At 42.5% G+C, this 16,842-nt stretch overlaps 1 protein-coding gene across 2 annotated transcripts in view; it reads right to left on the minus strand.

Moving 5' to 3' along the window:
* UBR2 (ubiquitin protein ligase E3 component n-recognin 2) overlaps window positions 1-16,842 on the minus strand; it is a 106,349-nt gene that overhangs the window by 32,254 nt on the left and 57,253 nt on the right. For both annotated transcript variants that reach the window (XM_050951723.1, XM_050951724.1), the window contains exons 20-28: window positions 15,621-15,684; window positions 15,047-15,171; window positions 12,605-12,657; window positions 12,247-12,349; window positions 11,738-11,786; window positions 10,982-11,136; window positions 6,314-6,416; window positions 5,492-5,601; window positions 5,139-5,219 (exon numbers count right to left, since the gene is read on the minus strand). In XM_050951723.1, coding sequence (XP_050807680.1) covers window positions 5,139-5,219; window positions 5,492-5,601; window positions 6,314-6,416; window positions 10,982-11,136; window positions 11,738-11,786; window positions 12,247-12,349; window positions 12,605-12,657; window positions 15,047-15,171; window positions 15,621-15,684 — 843 coding nt within the window. The remainder of the gene's footprint in view (window positions 1-5,138; window positions 5,220-5,491; window positions 5,602-6,313; window positions 6,417-10,981; window positions 11,137-11,737; window positions 11,787-12,246; window positions 12,350-12,604; window positions 12,658-15,046; window positions 15,172-15,620; window positions 15,685-16,842) is intronic.

The raw sequence follows: 16,842 nt of genomic DNA on the forward strand, positions 1-16,842 counted from the left end.
TTGTCCAAGCAGAAGCAGGTAATCTAGAATAAGTTGCAGGGATGACTGCAAGGGCAGGAACACCAGATGGAGGATCACTTCCATTTTGCCAGGTATGTGGCTCTGGTAGATGGTTTTCTACTGCCCATTAGGACCTCACGGACTTGCTCCAAGCAAACTAGCTCCTCTGAATTCAACCATGGATCTTCCAGGCTGTCAGATGAAGGGATGTGAGGATAGAATGCCGCAGTCAGCCACGACTCCAGGATATCAAGTTGGGATTCAGCAGAAACTACAGTGGTGTCTCCATTTCCAGTGCTGCCTGGGCCACGCCGGGTCTAAGAGGATGACCCATGCTCAGTCCCACTTGATCTTCATCAAAACCCTGTGAATCAGTGGATCAGGAGGAAATGTCTAGTACAGGTGCTTTGTACACTGTAACTGGAATGCATCTGCGAGAGACCTTGGGCTGTGACCTCGCAGGAAAAACTGGGAGCATTTCCTGTTGGTTCAGGTGGCAAACTGATGTATAAGGGGAGTCCCCCACCATAAGAAGATGTCCCTCACAATGTCTGGACAGAAAGACCTCTCATGGCAAGAGGACAAAGATCTGCTGAGGCTATCTGTCAGCTGGTTCTGAGTCCCAGGAACGCAAGATGACTCTGACTGATGGAGTGATTGATATAGAACTCTCACAGATGGATTGCTTCCTGGCCCAGGGGGAAAAAACACGGCCCACCCTGCCTGTTTATGTAGAACATAGCAATTCTATTGTCCATGAGGATTGAAATGGATTTGCCAGTCAGGTGAGGTAGAAATGCCTGGCAGGCTAGCCACACTGCCCTAAATTCCCTGACACTGATGTGCAGAGAGAGCTCTTTTTGAGTCAGGGCCAACACATCACATACCAGGGACAAGGATGGCTAGGGATTCAAGAAGGGTACCCCTACACATACAATCTGGCTGTCCAGCCACCATATTGGCAAGTTGAGGACCTGTACTGGAATTGTGAGCACTGAGTCAAAGTGATGGTAAGAGGGAGAGTAGACTGTGGCTAGCCAGTCTTGTAGAAGTCGGAGACAAAGTCTTGCGTGTTGTACTATATATGTGCATGATGCCATGTGACCCAGAATGCTCAGGCAGTTTTGCATGGTTGTGATCCAATGACCTTAAAGAGATATTATTAGGGATGAAACTGAGAGGATCCAGTCATCCGGAATTAGAACCCTTGCTTGCACAGAGTCTAGTAGTGCTCCAATCAACTCTATCATCTAAACTGGGATCAAGGTGGACTTCTGGACATTTAACAGAAGACCTATTGCTTTGAAAATCGACTGGATGAGAAAGATGTCTGCTTCCATTTGCACTCTGGACTGGCCCTTGACCTGCCAGTTGTCAATGTATGGGAAAACAGGGACTCCCTTCTTTCTGAAGAAGGCTGCTACTACCACCATGCACTTTCTGAAAACGTGCAGGACAGTCGACAGGCTGAAAGGGAGCACCACAAACTGGCAGTGGTTTCAGTTCACTACAAACGTTAGGAAACACCTGTGACCAGGAAAAATTGAAATGTGGAAGTAAGCTTCCTTTAGATTGAGGTTACCATACTAATCCCCAGGATCCCGTGAGGGAATGATGGAACTCAAGGAGACCATGTGGAACCTCAGGTTCTTGAGATATCAGTTGAGACATCACAGGTTTTGAATAGGTCTGAGACCACCTTTGGCTTTCGGAATTAGGCAATAGGGGAATAGAACCCCTTTCCTCAAGTGAGTGGGAACCTCCTGACAGCTCCCACCTGAAGGAGGGATTAGCCTTCTTGTTCCAATAGAAGCTTTTGAAAAGGGTCCCTGAAGAGGGATGGGAACGGTGTGGGGGTAGAAAGGAATTGGATGGTGTAACCCAGTTCTACCATGCTGAGAAACCTGCGGTCTGAGGTCATATGGGTCTAGGCATCCAGGAAATATGAAAGGCAGTTGGAGAATAGGGGGTAGCTAGATCCAATACATCTGGGATTCCGATGTTGACCTCGAGCGTCTCATCAAAACCTGTGTTAAGCCCTGCACATTTGTTTCCCAGACAACCAGCATTGTCCAATCGAGGAAGATTGGGGAAGGAGCTTGAGCCTAAATCCCCTGTATCTCCTCCTCTGTTGATCCTGCCTGGCAGTCTGTGGGAAGTAATGGCTCATCTGCTGAGGCCTATACTGCTTCCTTAAACCTGCTGGGTACATAAAGTCCCAGGGATTTCAAGGTCGTCTGGGAACCCTTAAGGCTGTGCAGTCTATCATCTGTCTTCTCCAAGAAAGGCGAGAAGCCCTTGAATGGGAGATCCTGTACGGTCTGTTGCATTTCCTGGGGAAGTCCTGAGAACTGCAACCAAGAGCTCCTGTGCATTGTAACTGCAGTTGCCATTGACCTGGCTACAGCATCAGTGGCATCCAGGGCCACCTGCACGGACACATGAGCCACGGTCTTGCCTTCCTCATTTAGGGAGAAAAACTCCTGCTTGGATTCCTGGGGAAATAGCCTCCCAAATTTTATCAGTGACTCCCACATATTAAAGTCATAGCACCCCAGCAGGGCCTGCTAGTTACCTATATGAAGCTGAAGGTCCCTGACGAATATGCCTTCTGCCCGAACAGGTAGAACTTCTTAAGGTCCTTTGCTTAGGGCATAGAACCCGCCTGTCCTGGGTGACCTCACTCATTAGCTGTTGCAACCACCAACGACCCCAGGGGGGAAGTGCAAAAAAAGAAATTCGTACCCCTTGGCAGGAACAAAGTATTTCCGCTCTCTGAGTTTTGCTGTTGTTGGGAGGGAGGCAGGGGTTTGCCACAGGGCCTTAAGCGGTTCCATGAGCAATAGAGCTACTCTAGATGGGCCCACTGGCAAAAGAACATCGAGAAGGCCACGTGTGACCTCCTTAACCACCTCTGCTTGGACCCCTACGTTTAAGGCTATCTGTTTCAACAGATCATGGTAAGCCTTATTGTCATCTAAAGATGCGGAGGTCACTAGTGCCACTGTGGAAGGAGAAGGAGGCAACTAATGTTGGACCAGGCACCTCAGTTGGTTTCTCAGCACTCACAGGAGCCTGCAGGGCTTCCTCCTGGGGTGTGGTTCTGTATTTGGTACCAGAGTCCAGTTCTGGGGTATCCCTGCGCAGTACCGGGGTGCCCTGGCTTCTCAAAGAAGTCCCTGGGGCGGGGGAGAGAACCCCCAAAGGTTCCAGAAGGGCCACTGCATGGTAGACAGACCCCATAGATATGATGGCCAGGTGCCCTGGGGTACCAAAGAACTTGGTGCTGAGGTGGGGTAAGAACACCTGGGGAGCAGTGACGTCGGCTGCATTCATGAGGGGAAAACAATCTCACTTCCAAATCGGATGACGATGAGCTGTGCTGTGGAGACTAGGGTGGTGCCATGCCACTCAGTACTGGAGAGGGTCGCGGAAGAGATCTTGAAGCTGTCAGCGACCCTGAGTCATCATCATAGGCCGCTGTGGTGCCATGGCTGCAGGTTCCTGATGGTGATGTATCAGGGACAAAAAGGGCCTGACATAGCTCTCCCTCTCTCTCCTAGTCCTTTGGCACCAAAGATCTCTTCTCCTGGTGCTTTCGGTGTTTCTTTCTGTGCACCAGAGATGATCAGTGCTGGGAGACCCAGGTTGATGGAGGAGTGCTCTGCACCAAGGCAGAGGTACTCAGTGCCGAGTCCAAGCACGGTTCTGAGGCTGGCCTTAGGGCTGCCTCCATGAGTAGGACCTTTAGTCGAGCAGCTTGGTCCTTCTGAATCCAGGGCTTAAGCTCCTTGCCAATTTGACAGCAGTCTTTCCTATGAGCTTCCCCTAAACACTTGATGCAGCTTGAGTGCAGGTTTCTCAAGAGGCATAGACTTGAACAAAGGGCCGAGAGTGGGGGGAAGCCGGTACAAATTACTGGGGCCTGGCGGTCCCAAAGAGGGCCCGGAGCACGGCTTTGTTGGCCCTGTTTAGCCGGTCTGCCCTTGCTGGGGGGCCCGAACCCGCTCTCCGTGGCCCTGGGCTTGAATGTTGGTGACCAAGGTGTGCCTCTGCACTGGGACAGTGGACCACTCCCTTATCTAAGAGCTGAGAAGCCCAAACTATTTAGAAACTACTAAAACTACACTAACTTCTAAAAAACTACAATAACTATGCAAACTAAAACTGAGAGAAAATCCACTAAGTACTACCTAGGCCATGAAGGTTCAAGCAACTGTCATGGGCAGTAAGAAGGAACTGAAGGGGAGCGGGGTTGGTACAGACGCTATGAGCGTGCGATGGGAGAGCTCAAACCAACTCAATGGATACCACTAATGGAAAAAATGCCAGCAACTGTGCTCGGGGCACACACACACGTACATTGCAAATTACATGTGCAAGCACTTGAAGAACTTAATGTTACATTTCTAATTTTTACCATATTAACTTTTTAATTCCTCAGCTATTTATAAGTCACAAATGATTATACACAAATATATATATATATAAAATGATTGTTTGGCTGTTATGCAGTCCTCATCTGTCTGGCTCAAGTAAAGGCCAGGCAGAAATACAGACCGTGCAAGAGTCCCAGAAGTAGAGAGGCTGCTTCATTTCTTCTCCTGTGGAGAAGGTGGGGCCATGGCAGTGCCTTCCCCTCCATGTAAACTATCCTTCCCTAAGATATTGTGTCTTCCCAATACCCTTTACTCTAAGCCATGCCTAACAAGCGTAATCTAGACCTAAACAAATAGATAGGGTGATCTAATACCCTTGGAACAACCTACAGAATAAGAGAAACAATATTTAATCTCTTAAATGTCTCTGAGCAGCTTCCAAAATAGTCAGAAATAACAGAAAGAGCAAAGTCTCCAGGCCGTGCTTACCAGCTAGGGAGGCCTCACACAGGAAAAATGCAGACTCAGTGATGAAATCATGAATAAGAACGCCTCCCCACAGACTGAACTAACCTCTCTGTACCAAGGCTGACTAAATGGCAGCTTGTGTGCCAGAATTTGAACTAAGTTTTTAAAAGACATATCTGCAGATTCTGTCATGATTTTAGATCACTAATTAAAAATGTCATCCATTGCAGTTCATGATCTACAGCTGTTTTAGTACAACTAACTTCATAACCTGTTGTAGCTTATTTTTACCTCTTCTATAATATTTCCTTCAGTCTCAGGGACAGGACTTGCAGAAGAGCTCTCTCTTAGCTTCTTAATGGCATTAAAAGTCTGCAACAAGAAAAATTAGTTAGCTTGTGGCATTTAAATAATACAAATAATAACTGTTTGTTAGCTATGATAGTGGACCAAGGACCAGAAACCCACTGTGCTGAATGCTGTAAGATGAGAGGATGCAACAAACAAACTGGGGGAGGAGAGCATAAGGGAACAGTGACTTTTTCTAATAATGAATTTCTAAAACCAGCCCAATTTAATTAGCTAAGCATTGTGATCATTTTATATCATTCGTGAAAAATCCTAAAAATAACACTCTGATTTACCTTCAGAATCCATCTGATCATGTCCTTGTGCACTTCTAGATGAGGTGCATTTTGCAAAGTTTCTAGCATAGCTAATATACTAGGGGAATTACTGGGTGCCTCACCAGGTCCTACAACAAAGAAAGATATAGACAGCTATACTCAGTGTATTTGACTAAACATGTTATGTTTCAAAATAACTTCATAAGCCATCTCTAAATCCTATATATTAGAGATGTAACAGTCTAAAAATCCTGCCTTTTGACTGGGTTTTCAAGACCATACACACTGTCACTCTGCTCTCTGTGCTAGCTTGGAACTGATACAAGGGAATGATAGTGATAAACTTTCTGCTCACTTCAAAGCAAGAATCTTGTCAATATAGTGACTCTACCAGATCACAGGAACTAGCTGGAAGATGCAGTGAAGGAATAACAAGATACTTATATCAAATATATAGCTAAGCCCAACAGACCCAGTGTTTGGTCATTAAATTAAGGAGCAGGATTTTAAGATTGTTGCAATATTAATTTGGTCAATTCGTAGTAAAAGAAACAACAAAGAAAGCTTATCAGTGGGACATTTTAAAAATAATGTAATATTAGAAAAAGAATATTTAAAACACAGGAGATAAATATTAAGCTTCTCAGGCACGATACTATCCCTATTGTTAGCTATTTCAGAACCTAAACACTTATGTACATGTACATTTTCTACAATACATTATTTCTGTAGAATTCTATACTTCTGGGGGTTTTGTGCATTGAATTATATACACACAGATTTAAAGTGTATTTAAAAAGCATCTTTTAAATTTGCTAAACGTCTGAGGAATGGACGTACTTGAGATCTTCTGAGTGAAGGTAAATGTTACAACATTCTCTTCATTGAGATTCTCTAGGTGTTGTTTTTCTTCTTGTAGTGCCATTCCAATCAAGTGCAAAACCTAAATAAAATCACAAAATTTCAGACCTTGTATGAAAAAACATTTTATACAAACCCCTAATGTCTATAAAGGCACTAAAAACACTCTATTCAGAGAGAAACAATTGAGTAAAAAGCAAAATTACAAGAAAGTGAACTTTAGATAGTAACTACTAGATTGTCTTTGCAGCGTAGTTGTAGCTGTGTCAGTCCCAGGATATTAAAGAGACAAAGTGGGTGAGATAATTTATTGGATCAACTTCTGTTGGTGAAAGAAGCTTTCAAGCCACACAGAGGCATGAAGACAAGCTCTGTGTGGCTTGAAAATTTGTCTCTCTCACCAACAGAAGTTGGTCCAAGAAAAGATATTACGTCACCCACCCCATCTCGCTAAGATTGTCTTTGGCATATCCGTCTTCATTCTGAAGACTTATTTGAAATAAGTTTTTATTACTATATCCAAGTCACAAAAAAGTACTGTATTCTACATGTTTATTTCCAACGTTCTGTTTTTCCGTGTAGCAACTGTGAAGAAAAGGTTACTTATCTGTACAGTAACTGGAGTTACTTGGGATGTGTTGTCCCTTTGGGTGCTCCACCTTAGGGTGTGCACGCTACAATGTATTCTTGGAGATTTTTAGTTAGCAGCAGCCACTGGTCCAGAGGTCTGCACCTACGCCCTCATGCTCTAGTACAAGGATATATAAGAAGGGGCAGACCTGCCATCACTCCATTCCTTCTCAACCAAAAACCCCAAAAGACTATGCAGCCGATGGGAAGGCAATGATGGAGCAAAGAGTGTTTCTGACCTGATGCGAGTTACAGGATGGTGTGTCCTCTGCCAGTTGGCACTGAGTGACTCCTTGGGTCACACTGTGACCCAAGGATGGCACTGGAGTTGAAGGCGGCTTCTTAAAGAAGTCCTTGCTCCTCGAGGTGTCCTTTGGTCTGGAGGTCTCCGCCTCTGGTACCAACGATGACAGTGCTCTTCGATGCAGTTTGCTAGAAGACTTCTTGATGAGTTGTGCACCAGAAGTCTTCTTGGTCTACTGGCATCTTGGTCCAGGTGCCTGTAGAAGACTCAGCAGTACCCATCTCAGGATGTAAAGTCTCCTAGCTCCCTGGCCTCAAAGGTGACTTTTCCCTTCTTCCGGAGTCTCTCTAGGGAATGTGGTTTCTTCTTTTTAGAATGCTTCATTTCCAAAGCTGGCCCATGGTCTCTGTTTACCAAGGGTGAAGTCACTGGAACAGTCTGAGTAGCTGAGGTCAATGTACAGAGACGAAGTAGGACCCCGCACTTCTCAAGAAATGCTTCATGAAGAGGAGCTTCAATCTATCTTTCCTCCGTTTCCCAGATCTGCTCAAATCTGGAGCAGATCTTGCACTTAGATGGGCCATGGGACTCTCTCTGAGGCACCTGGAACGCCCATCACTGAGGGGACTGACCCGTCGCAGGTCTTGCAGGGTTGGAAACACAGGATCTTTGGCATAATCCAACCAGGGAGAATGCAGACAAACACCAAGGGTGAAGGCGGCCCTGACTGCAAAAATACTGGATGGGGACTGAGGGGAGGACCCCCCAAAAGCGTACGCCTGTGCTTAAACCAAATGAGAAACGAAGAACAAAATTAAATAAAACACTAAGAAAAAAAAATAAAGAATAAAGGTGGTAGCTGTGAAGTTAACATGGACACTACAATGCTCCATCTCGAGCCAAAGACATCTGTGAAGGAACTAGAGTGGCAGTGGCAGGTTTGCCCCTCCCTACATATCCTTGCATCAGAGCACAATGGTGTACAGCGTGCAGGCACAGGCCCTGCTAACTAAAAATCTGCGATCAAGAATGCATGGGAGCACATACATCCAAAGGTGAAGCACCCGTAGGGACTATAGCACAAAGAACTACCATGGTTTGGGTTAACCACAACCTGCTTCTGCTTTATTTCTTCACTTGTTGGGGATAGCCACATATTATTATTGGGACTTTTGCATAAAATGCATGCACAAGTTTTAAACTTCTTTGCCCTAACATACAGGAAAAAGTTACCTGAAAAAACTAAAACATGAACTATTAAAACTTACCTGTCTAGCAGCACCTTAAGATTGAAATAAAAATCAGTTATCCAGCTATTTCCCAGTTTATAAATGGTGCCCCATTAAACTGAAAATACAAACTAACCAAACTGGCCATAAAATGACCGAAATCAAGAGTTTAAAATAGATAAACCTAGAAGTGAGCTCTGAAGCATGTCAAATATACTGTCTCTGGCTACCATAGATTAAGTTCTGGAAAAGTCAGAGAAAATTCTTCCACATGTACTGGAGCATTCAATTCCAGGAATTAAGAAAAAGGGGAACCTAGTAAATTGTAACCACCTTGAGCCATTTATTAGACAAACAGTCACTAATCCTGAGTGTAACACAGCTGAAGATAATAAAGGGAAAGTGCAAAGCCCTGGGATCCTTCAACATAACCAAGGAATTAGAATGAATTAACTGGAAAACTATTAATTCAAGCCAAATTATCTGAATTCTCAGGGTAATTGTCAATATGATGCAGTCTGTCACTGTTCGGGCAAAATTCTGCTCTCGAGTACATGCATTCAACTTCCATTCATTTCAATGGGACTAACATGCAAGTATCAGAGTAGAATTAGGCTCACATATTCAAATACTGATTCTATTAAATGTATGAAAGATATGTTACTGAATGATGATTAAGGCTAAAATTGACTTGATTAAAAATAACTGGGGGCAGGGCTAAATAGGGAGGAGAAATGGAGTCTCATGGGGGAACAGGGAGACTGACAGGCCAAGACCCCCACCACTGTGAGGGACACCCCCGGCTCCAGCAGCTGCAGCCCCCTGCTCCAGAGCTGGCTGTAGCCCCCGGGCAGGGGTGCGCAGCCCCGGCTGCAACATGGTGCCCAGCAGAAGCCATGTGGCTGGCTGGGGCACAGCAGGAGCGGCGCAGCCCCAGCTCTGGAGCTGGCTGCAGCCAGCTGCTGGTGCTGGAAAGGGGCATGCAGCCCCAACTGTAGCTCCCTCCAGAAGCCGCGGGGCTGGGGTGCACAGCCCTGGCTGCAGCAGAGCCCCCCGCAGTAGCCACAGGAAAAGGGGTACGGCAGGGGGTGCACAGCCACAGCTCTGGAGCTGGCCACAGCTGTGGGGTAGAGGCGCAGCCACAAGGGTGCACAGCCCCCACTCTAGAGCTGGCCACAGCTGTGGGCCAGGGGCACACAGCCTGGCTGCAGTCCCTCCACAAACTGCAGGGCAGGAGCTGCAGGATCCTGATTCCAGCCATCCAGCCCCAGCTGCAGCAGGGCAGGGGCACACAGTCCTGCCTCCAGCCCCTGCTTCAGCTGCTGACAGCTGAAGTGGAAGAAGTCATGGAGGTCTGGTAAATTCATGGACTCCGTGACTGCCGTGACCTCCCTGACTAAATCGTAGCCTTAATTATGATTAAACTTCCTGACTCTTACGTTGTTAAGATTTCAATGTTATGGTTCCCATATCAATTGCATCGTGTCCCTCTAGCACAGTTATTATTTTGTACAGTATTACTGTGTGATATTCAATTCAGTTCAAATTTATACACTGCATATTTTGAGCGCAAAGCGTCAAATTAGAGTGAATTTTAAGAACAGCTGGGAAATTCAGTCTGAACATTCCAATAAAGACAGGTATGATCTCAGAATCAAATACATTTTCAAATGGTTAGAATTTTGAGCCCAATCCCGCAGTCTTTACACAGATGAGTAATTCTTACTTTTGCCAGTTAAGATTAAACTTTTATTTGTAAACTAAATTTTTTCACACATCAAGGACAAGGGCCCTCATGGGGGATTAAGTCTATGCCAAGCTTGAAAATGTGGTGGTGTCTTTTTTTAAAAAAAGGCAATTATAAAGTTATACAGAGAATCTGAAAAGTCCCGTAACTGGAGAAAATTGCTTTTTAGTCTCGTTTTTGTGTCTCAAAATTCCATTCAGTTGTGTTTCAAATAAAAAAAAAAACAAACAAAAAAACAAAAAAAAATAATTTTTCAAAAAAGATTTACCATTGAATAGAGAACAAGCTTTGGATATTTCAACACCCAAATGTACTGTTTTTTTTAAAAAGTTACAGAACCTTGAAAACACAAGGTTGCAAGAGAAAGAAAATGCTTTCCCTACCATAAAATTATAGAATTATTCTAACTAGTCCAAACAGAATTCTTTCCTCTTACATATATAAATATATTTGAAATTGAGGCCACCTGTTAAAAATCTACGAAGAGCTCCAGAACATGCTTCCCCTATCTGTGTTTTCATACTCAAAGATGATTTACTGCATGCAATTCAAAACTAATATTAATTAGTTGATATTTTGAAGACCCTAGGTGTTATTTTTCTAACTAACAGTAAGCTAGAAAAAAAATCCTCTATTTACATTTGATCTTCTACATTTTTCATGCTTACTTCATTTGGCAGTTAAGATATTCCTGATGCCATTGAAGCTACCAGGGTCTATACATAGTTGTAAATATCAATACTTAAAATGGATATTTCTACTCTAACACGTCCACAGACTTAAACATCTATACATACCCTCTGCAGCATGGACTCTGACCAGGCATAGCTGTTATGTTCTACTGCCCACTGGAGTATTGTTCCCATAATGCACAACATGACATCGGATTGGAGAATATTAATCAGGCTTGCAAAAAGAGGAGAGAGAGGAGGCAGAACAGGAGGAGGAAGTGCTGAAACAGAAATTACTTTGCTAAACATTAAAGCTTTTGAAACGTTCCCAATACTTACACAATTTAGAACTTCTCTTAACTTAGTAGACTCTAAACCAATATACTAAAATTGCTTGATAAGTTGCATTATTAGATAAAGTACTTCATAAACCTAAAAACTACTTAACTGAATTATAAAAAAGCATTAAACAGAGACATGGAACAAAGGATAGCATTAATTTCCCCACAAACCTTTTTGCTTTACATTATTGGGGTAATGAAGTAAGCATTAATATATAAAACACTAAGGGTAGGCAATACAGATAGAATAATTTTTTTTTCTGAAAATAGGACACCTTTGTTTAACAAGAATTACTCTGAGTCAGAAAAGCAACTATGCTGGGGGGATAAAGAATTCAGGAGGCTGACTCCAAGACAGACTTAAATTCAAATCCTTGCTTACTGAGTTGGAGAAAAAAAGATTGCTTTTTGGGTAATCTAAAAAGTGTTGTTACTCTAATGCATAGCCTTTGAGTGTGAAAATAAGAGAAAACGGGGATATCCATGTGAATATATATACACACACCATACTTCCCCCCCACCCAGTTCCCCAAGGTAATACCTGTATCTTCTCTGTTTTGTCTTTTCAGCTTTCTTTGTGCTTCCTCTGCCTGACAAAAGGAATGGTGCAAAGATTATTCCAAATCTGTACAAAGACAAACTGACAACACACACATACCCTCTACTTTTTAAACACAACAATTATGAGAAAAGTCTGAACATTTATAATCGGAAGTACTGAAGTGGCGAACTCCATAAAACTGAATGGAAACTTATGTCATCAAAATATTTTGGTACATTAAGACCCTAACCAAGCAATGAGTTCTGTGCAGGCAGACTTCTACACCTACATGAAGCCTCACTGATTTCAGTGGATCTCTCTACAGTGGTCCACTGGCATTGGGTTTATTGCAGAATCAGAGTCAAATTCTCTAAATATGATCTCAAAGAGTAAAGCTTGTTTAAAAATATTGGCTCATATTAGCACTTGAAAGAAGAATACAGCTCTAGAAGCCAAGTATACAGAAGAGAGTTTAAGAAGTGATAAGTCTCTTGGGTTTTGTTAGTTACCTTAGATTGCTCTGCCCTTGAAAAGTGATAGAAATAGAGATTGAAATCCTTGGTACATTCTGGTTTTAGTTCATACAATCCTCTGCCCGTTAATCCAGGTTTTCTATAAAGAAAGAATATATGTTAGTTACAACCATTTATATGAGCAACTTAATCCTAAATTGGCATGATTAGAAATTGCTGCTCATGAAATGTCCTAGGAATAAAATAGCAGAGGTGATACAGGTTATGAATGAGGCACATTAGCAGAGCTGTGTGGGGAAATACTTTGGCTCTGGCCTATGGTTTTACTCCCTTACATAAATAACTCGCATTCAATTTTTTAAAGTGAGTTATTAGAATAAAAAGTAAAACATACTTGAAACAGGCAACAGCTTCAATCACACTTTCCATTCCAGTCTCCTTGTTCTCCTGCATGGAGTTAAAAAAAAATAGAAATGATGCATAACCACATTAGTTATCTGATTAACTTCTTTCCTGCCATATCAAATACAACACCAGGCACGTGACGCAAAATATACGCAGTACTAAGTCATTCTTCAGGCACTTTTTATGTATGTCTTTTTTAGTAGTCTTTAAAACACATTCAACAGTTTTTACAGTTTTATCTTAAAAGAGACTGTGCCAATTCAGAGTCACATTTCAGTACAATTTTTTTTAAAGCTACTATTGTACAAGTTACACCTAAAATTACTGGAACTGAAAGATTAAAAAACAGAACTATTTTCTTTAGTTACTTTATGCATTTGTCAGCATCTTATGTATAGTCAGTTTCCCCTGTTTCTGAGAGCCTTTGATACAGCACCAAGTGAGCAAAGTAAAAGAAATAGGAAAATGTTCTTGCAATCCCCCTTTCAAACTCCCCCACCAAAACAAACCAATCAACCTACCCACAACACCCGGCAGGAGGACTCATGGTTTGTGAAGTACTTAAAGCATTTTTAAAAATTGATTAGATTTCAAGTTGCATGCAAGCATCTGCCCTTTAAGATGTGTTACAAAAACCAAAACCAGACATTCATACATTCTCTCTAGATCATTAGATCGTACCTTATTTAACTATTCAAGAATCACAGATGTAACTCATTTTAAATTCCAGATTTTAATCCACTTTGGTTTCTCAAGTGATTCATAGAGATTGGAATCATCTCCATAAAAGTTAAATTTTCGTTGATTAAAAATATAATTACACAACTTGAAAGTAAGTCACAATTCTTCCAGAGTTTTCAGTTTAAATTCTTTTAAAGTCACATTTTAAAAACATTAGAAAAATTCTCTTTTTGCTTTCTTATAAGTATTTATCAAAGATTTACAATAATCAGCGTTTCTTCTCACCCAAGTTCAGTGTTCCATTTTACAATATGCTATATTTATAATACCATGCAGTCTCAATTAGCCAAGAACTTCAGCATCCCTGAATACATCATAAGCTACAGTAACTCCTCACTTGAAGTCGTCCCAGTTAACCTTGTTTCATTGTTACATTGCTGATCAATTAGGGAACATGCTCATTTAAAGTTGTGTAATGCTCCCTTCTAACATCTTGGCAGCCACCTGCTTTGTCTACTGCTTGCACGAAGAGCAACCCCTTGCAGCTAGCTGGTGGGGGCTTGGAACCAGGGTGATCGGCAGCCCCCATCAGCTCACCCTATCAGCTCCCCGCTTCCCTAAAATCCCTGTGCAGCAGCTGCCTGTAGTTCAGCTGTGTCTCTTCCACACTGCCACATATGCTGCTTCTGCCCTCTGCCTTGGAGCTGCTCCCTGAGACTCCCGCTTGCTTTGCCAGGGGGAGGGAAGGAAGAGGGGGGCTAATGTCAGGGTAACCCTTTTCCCTTGCTCCTGCACCTCGCTTACCCCGTCTTCCATAGAGCAGGGTTCAGGACAGAGGGAGCTTGCAGCAGCTCTGGTCTCAGCAAGCTGATCTAATTAACAAGGCAGTGTAATTAAGGGAAATGACATATCTCCCTCCATTCCAGCTGCCTTGCAGAGTGAGAGAGTTAACTCTTGAGGGCTCAGCCAACTGCTAGTTCATCATTTAGCAGTAAGGGAAATATCCCACCCTCTGACTCCTCCACCTCAACCAAGCTTCACAATCATCATCACTGTGCACCAGTATTAAATTGTTTGTTTAAAACTTATTTTGTGTGTGCGTGTGGGGGGTGGGGGGTGTTGGTCTTTTGTCTGGTGAAAAAAAATTCCCTGGAACCTAAGCCTCTCATTTATATTAATTCTTATGGGGAAATTGGATTCGCTTAACATCGTTTCACTTAAAGTTGCATTTTTCAGGAACATCACGTTAAGTGAGGAGTTACTGTAATTGAAAGTTTATATTGTTGCAAGGGCTATTCAGTAGGTTTTAAACCTGCAGTTGGGATCCTCTACTGACTATACATTCCAAGAGACAAAGTGGGTGAAGTAATATCTTTTGTAGGACCAACTTCTGCTGGTGATAGAGACAAGCTTTGAAGCCACACAGATCTCTTCTTCAGGTCTGGGAAAGGTACTCAGATAGTCACCAAAGGCATGTCACCAGGTCTCTCAATTATTGACAGCATGAAGGCAGATGGCTAAGGAGTTCCTAATTCTCCACTACTTTCTCTTCTATAGAATTTCCTTCTTCCCCCACACAACCCTCCACCAACTGTTTGAGTAGCATTTATCTGAACTTGCCCATACCCTTATCTTACAGAGGAACATGCTCCCAGCTTAAGGTATGGGACACATGCCTGTTTCAGAAGATTCAGACACATAAGGTTTAGATACAGGTTACTTTGTACATAATTTTTTTCAAGTTACTTACATCTTCTGGTAATGCTTTTACTAATTCACTGTGGGCCATGGGTCTGATGCTCAGCTGATGGATAATTTCTCGTTTGATTTCCTCTGTAGCATTTACCTGTCCTACTCCAGGACTAAATCTCTCTCCTGTAAAAATAAAAACAATTAACATATCATGAACACAATAAGGAACATAAATTCATAATTAATCACTGAAAGACTAGTTTAAAGTAAGTATTCTTATTCCCCCATAGCCTGAGGGAAAGGGGCTCTCATGGAGTCTGGCTCACCCAACACTCTTCCCAAACCACAAATTAAGCCAACCTAGCCTTGAGGCTCTGTATCTTTATGAGTATTCGTCTAGAGAAAAATGACTGGAGTGAATTCTTTTGGGGACTGGTAAATGTGACTCTTAGGTTAGAGGGGCCACTGCTGAACCAAGCAGAGCCTTTCCTTACTCCTAGGAAAGGATCATGAGATGCAAGAAATGACAGAACAGAAAAAAAACCAAACTCAAGTGGTCCACATGGCAATGTAAAATGACACCAAGATGATCCAACTTGAAATGAATTGATTAAATATATATCTTAACTTACCAACAATCATTATAATTAGATACAGCATTTCTTCTATAAGAGTATTATTCTGCTGAACTACATCCTGAACGAAAATAAATGGAGAACGAATGAATAAACATTTTTCAGTTAACAAGTAAACCATTTTAAAATTTTTTTTGGAAATAGGATTTCAAATTGCAACCTAAGGTCTGTTGCCCATGCTCACCCTTAAACCTACCAATGCTAGCCATTTATGGAGATGAAGTAATAATTCTTTACACTCCTCTTAAATGTTAAATGTATGATCCATTATTATTTGTAGTGTTACTTTAAAATTCCAGTTTATTTACACAAAACTGCACCCATAGCAAGTTTTGAGTGTGATTTTTTTTGGTGCATTTCAATACTCAGATGCAAGTTTATGAGGCAAGAAACATCACAACATGCAAGTTCTTCACCACATGCAAACTGAGAATCTTGGTTTTGTTGAAGATTCTTCAACAATTTGAACATCTGTATGGAGGACTGGTTCTCAGACTCAGACTCTAGGACTGGAAGGGACCTCGAGAGGTCATCGAGTCCAGTCCCCTGCCTTCATGGTAGGACCAAATACTGTCTAGACCATCCCTAATAGATATTTATCTAACCTACTCTTAAATATCTCCAGAGATGGAGATTCCACAACTTCCCTAGACAATCTATTCCAGTGTTTAACTACCCTGACAGTTAGGAACTTTTTCCTAATGTCCAACCTGAATCTCCCTTGCTGCAGTTTAAGTCCATTGCTTCTTGTTCCATCATTGGAGGCTAAGGTGAACAAGTTTTCTCCCTCCTCCTGATGACACCCTTTTAGATACCTGAAAACTGCTATCATGTCCCCTCTCAGTCTTCTCTTTTCCAAACTAAACAAACCCAATTCCTTCAGCCTTCCTTCATAGGTCATGTTCTCAAGACCTTTAATCATTCCTGTTGCTCTTCTCTGGACCCTCTCCAATTTCTCCACATCTTTCTTGAAATGCGGTGCCCAGAACTGGACATAATACTCCAGTTGAGGCCTAACCAGCGCAGAGTAAAGCGGAAGAATGACTTCTCGTGTCTTGTTTACAACACACCTGATAATGCATCCCAGAATCACGTTTGCTTTTTTTGCAACAGTATCACACTGTTGACTCATATTAAGCTTGTGGTCTACTATGACCCCTAGATCTCTTTCTGCCATACTCCTTCCTAGACAGTCTCTTCCCATTCTGTATGTGTGAAA

The sequence above is a fragment of the Gopherus flavomarginatus genome, chromosome 4 (genome assembly GCF_025201925.1).
Source record: "Gopherus flavomarginatus isolate rGopFla2 chromosome 4, rGopFla2.mat.asm, whole genome shotgun sequence".
In the NCBI taxonomy this organism is placed as follows: domain Eukaryota; kingdom Metazoa; phylum Chordata; order Testudines; family Testudinidae; genus Gopherus; species Gopherus flavomarginatus.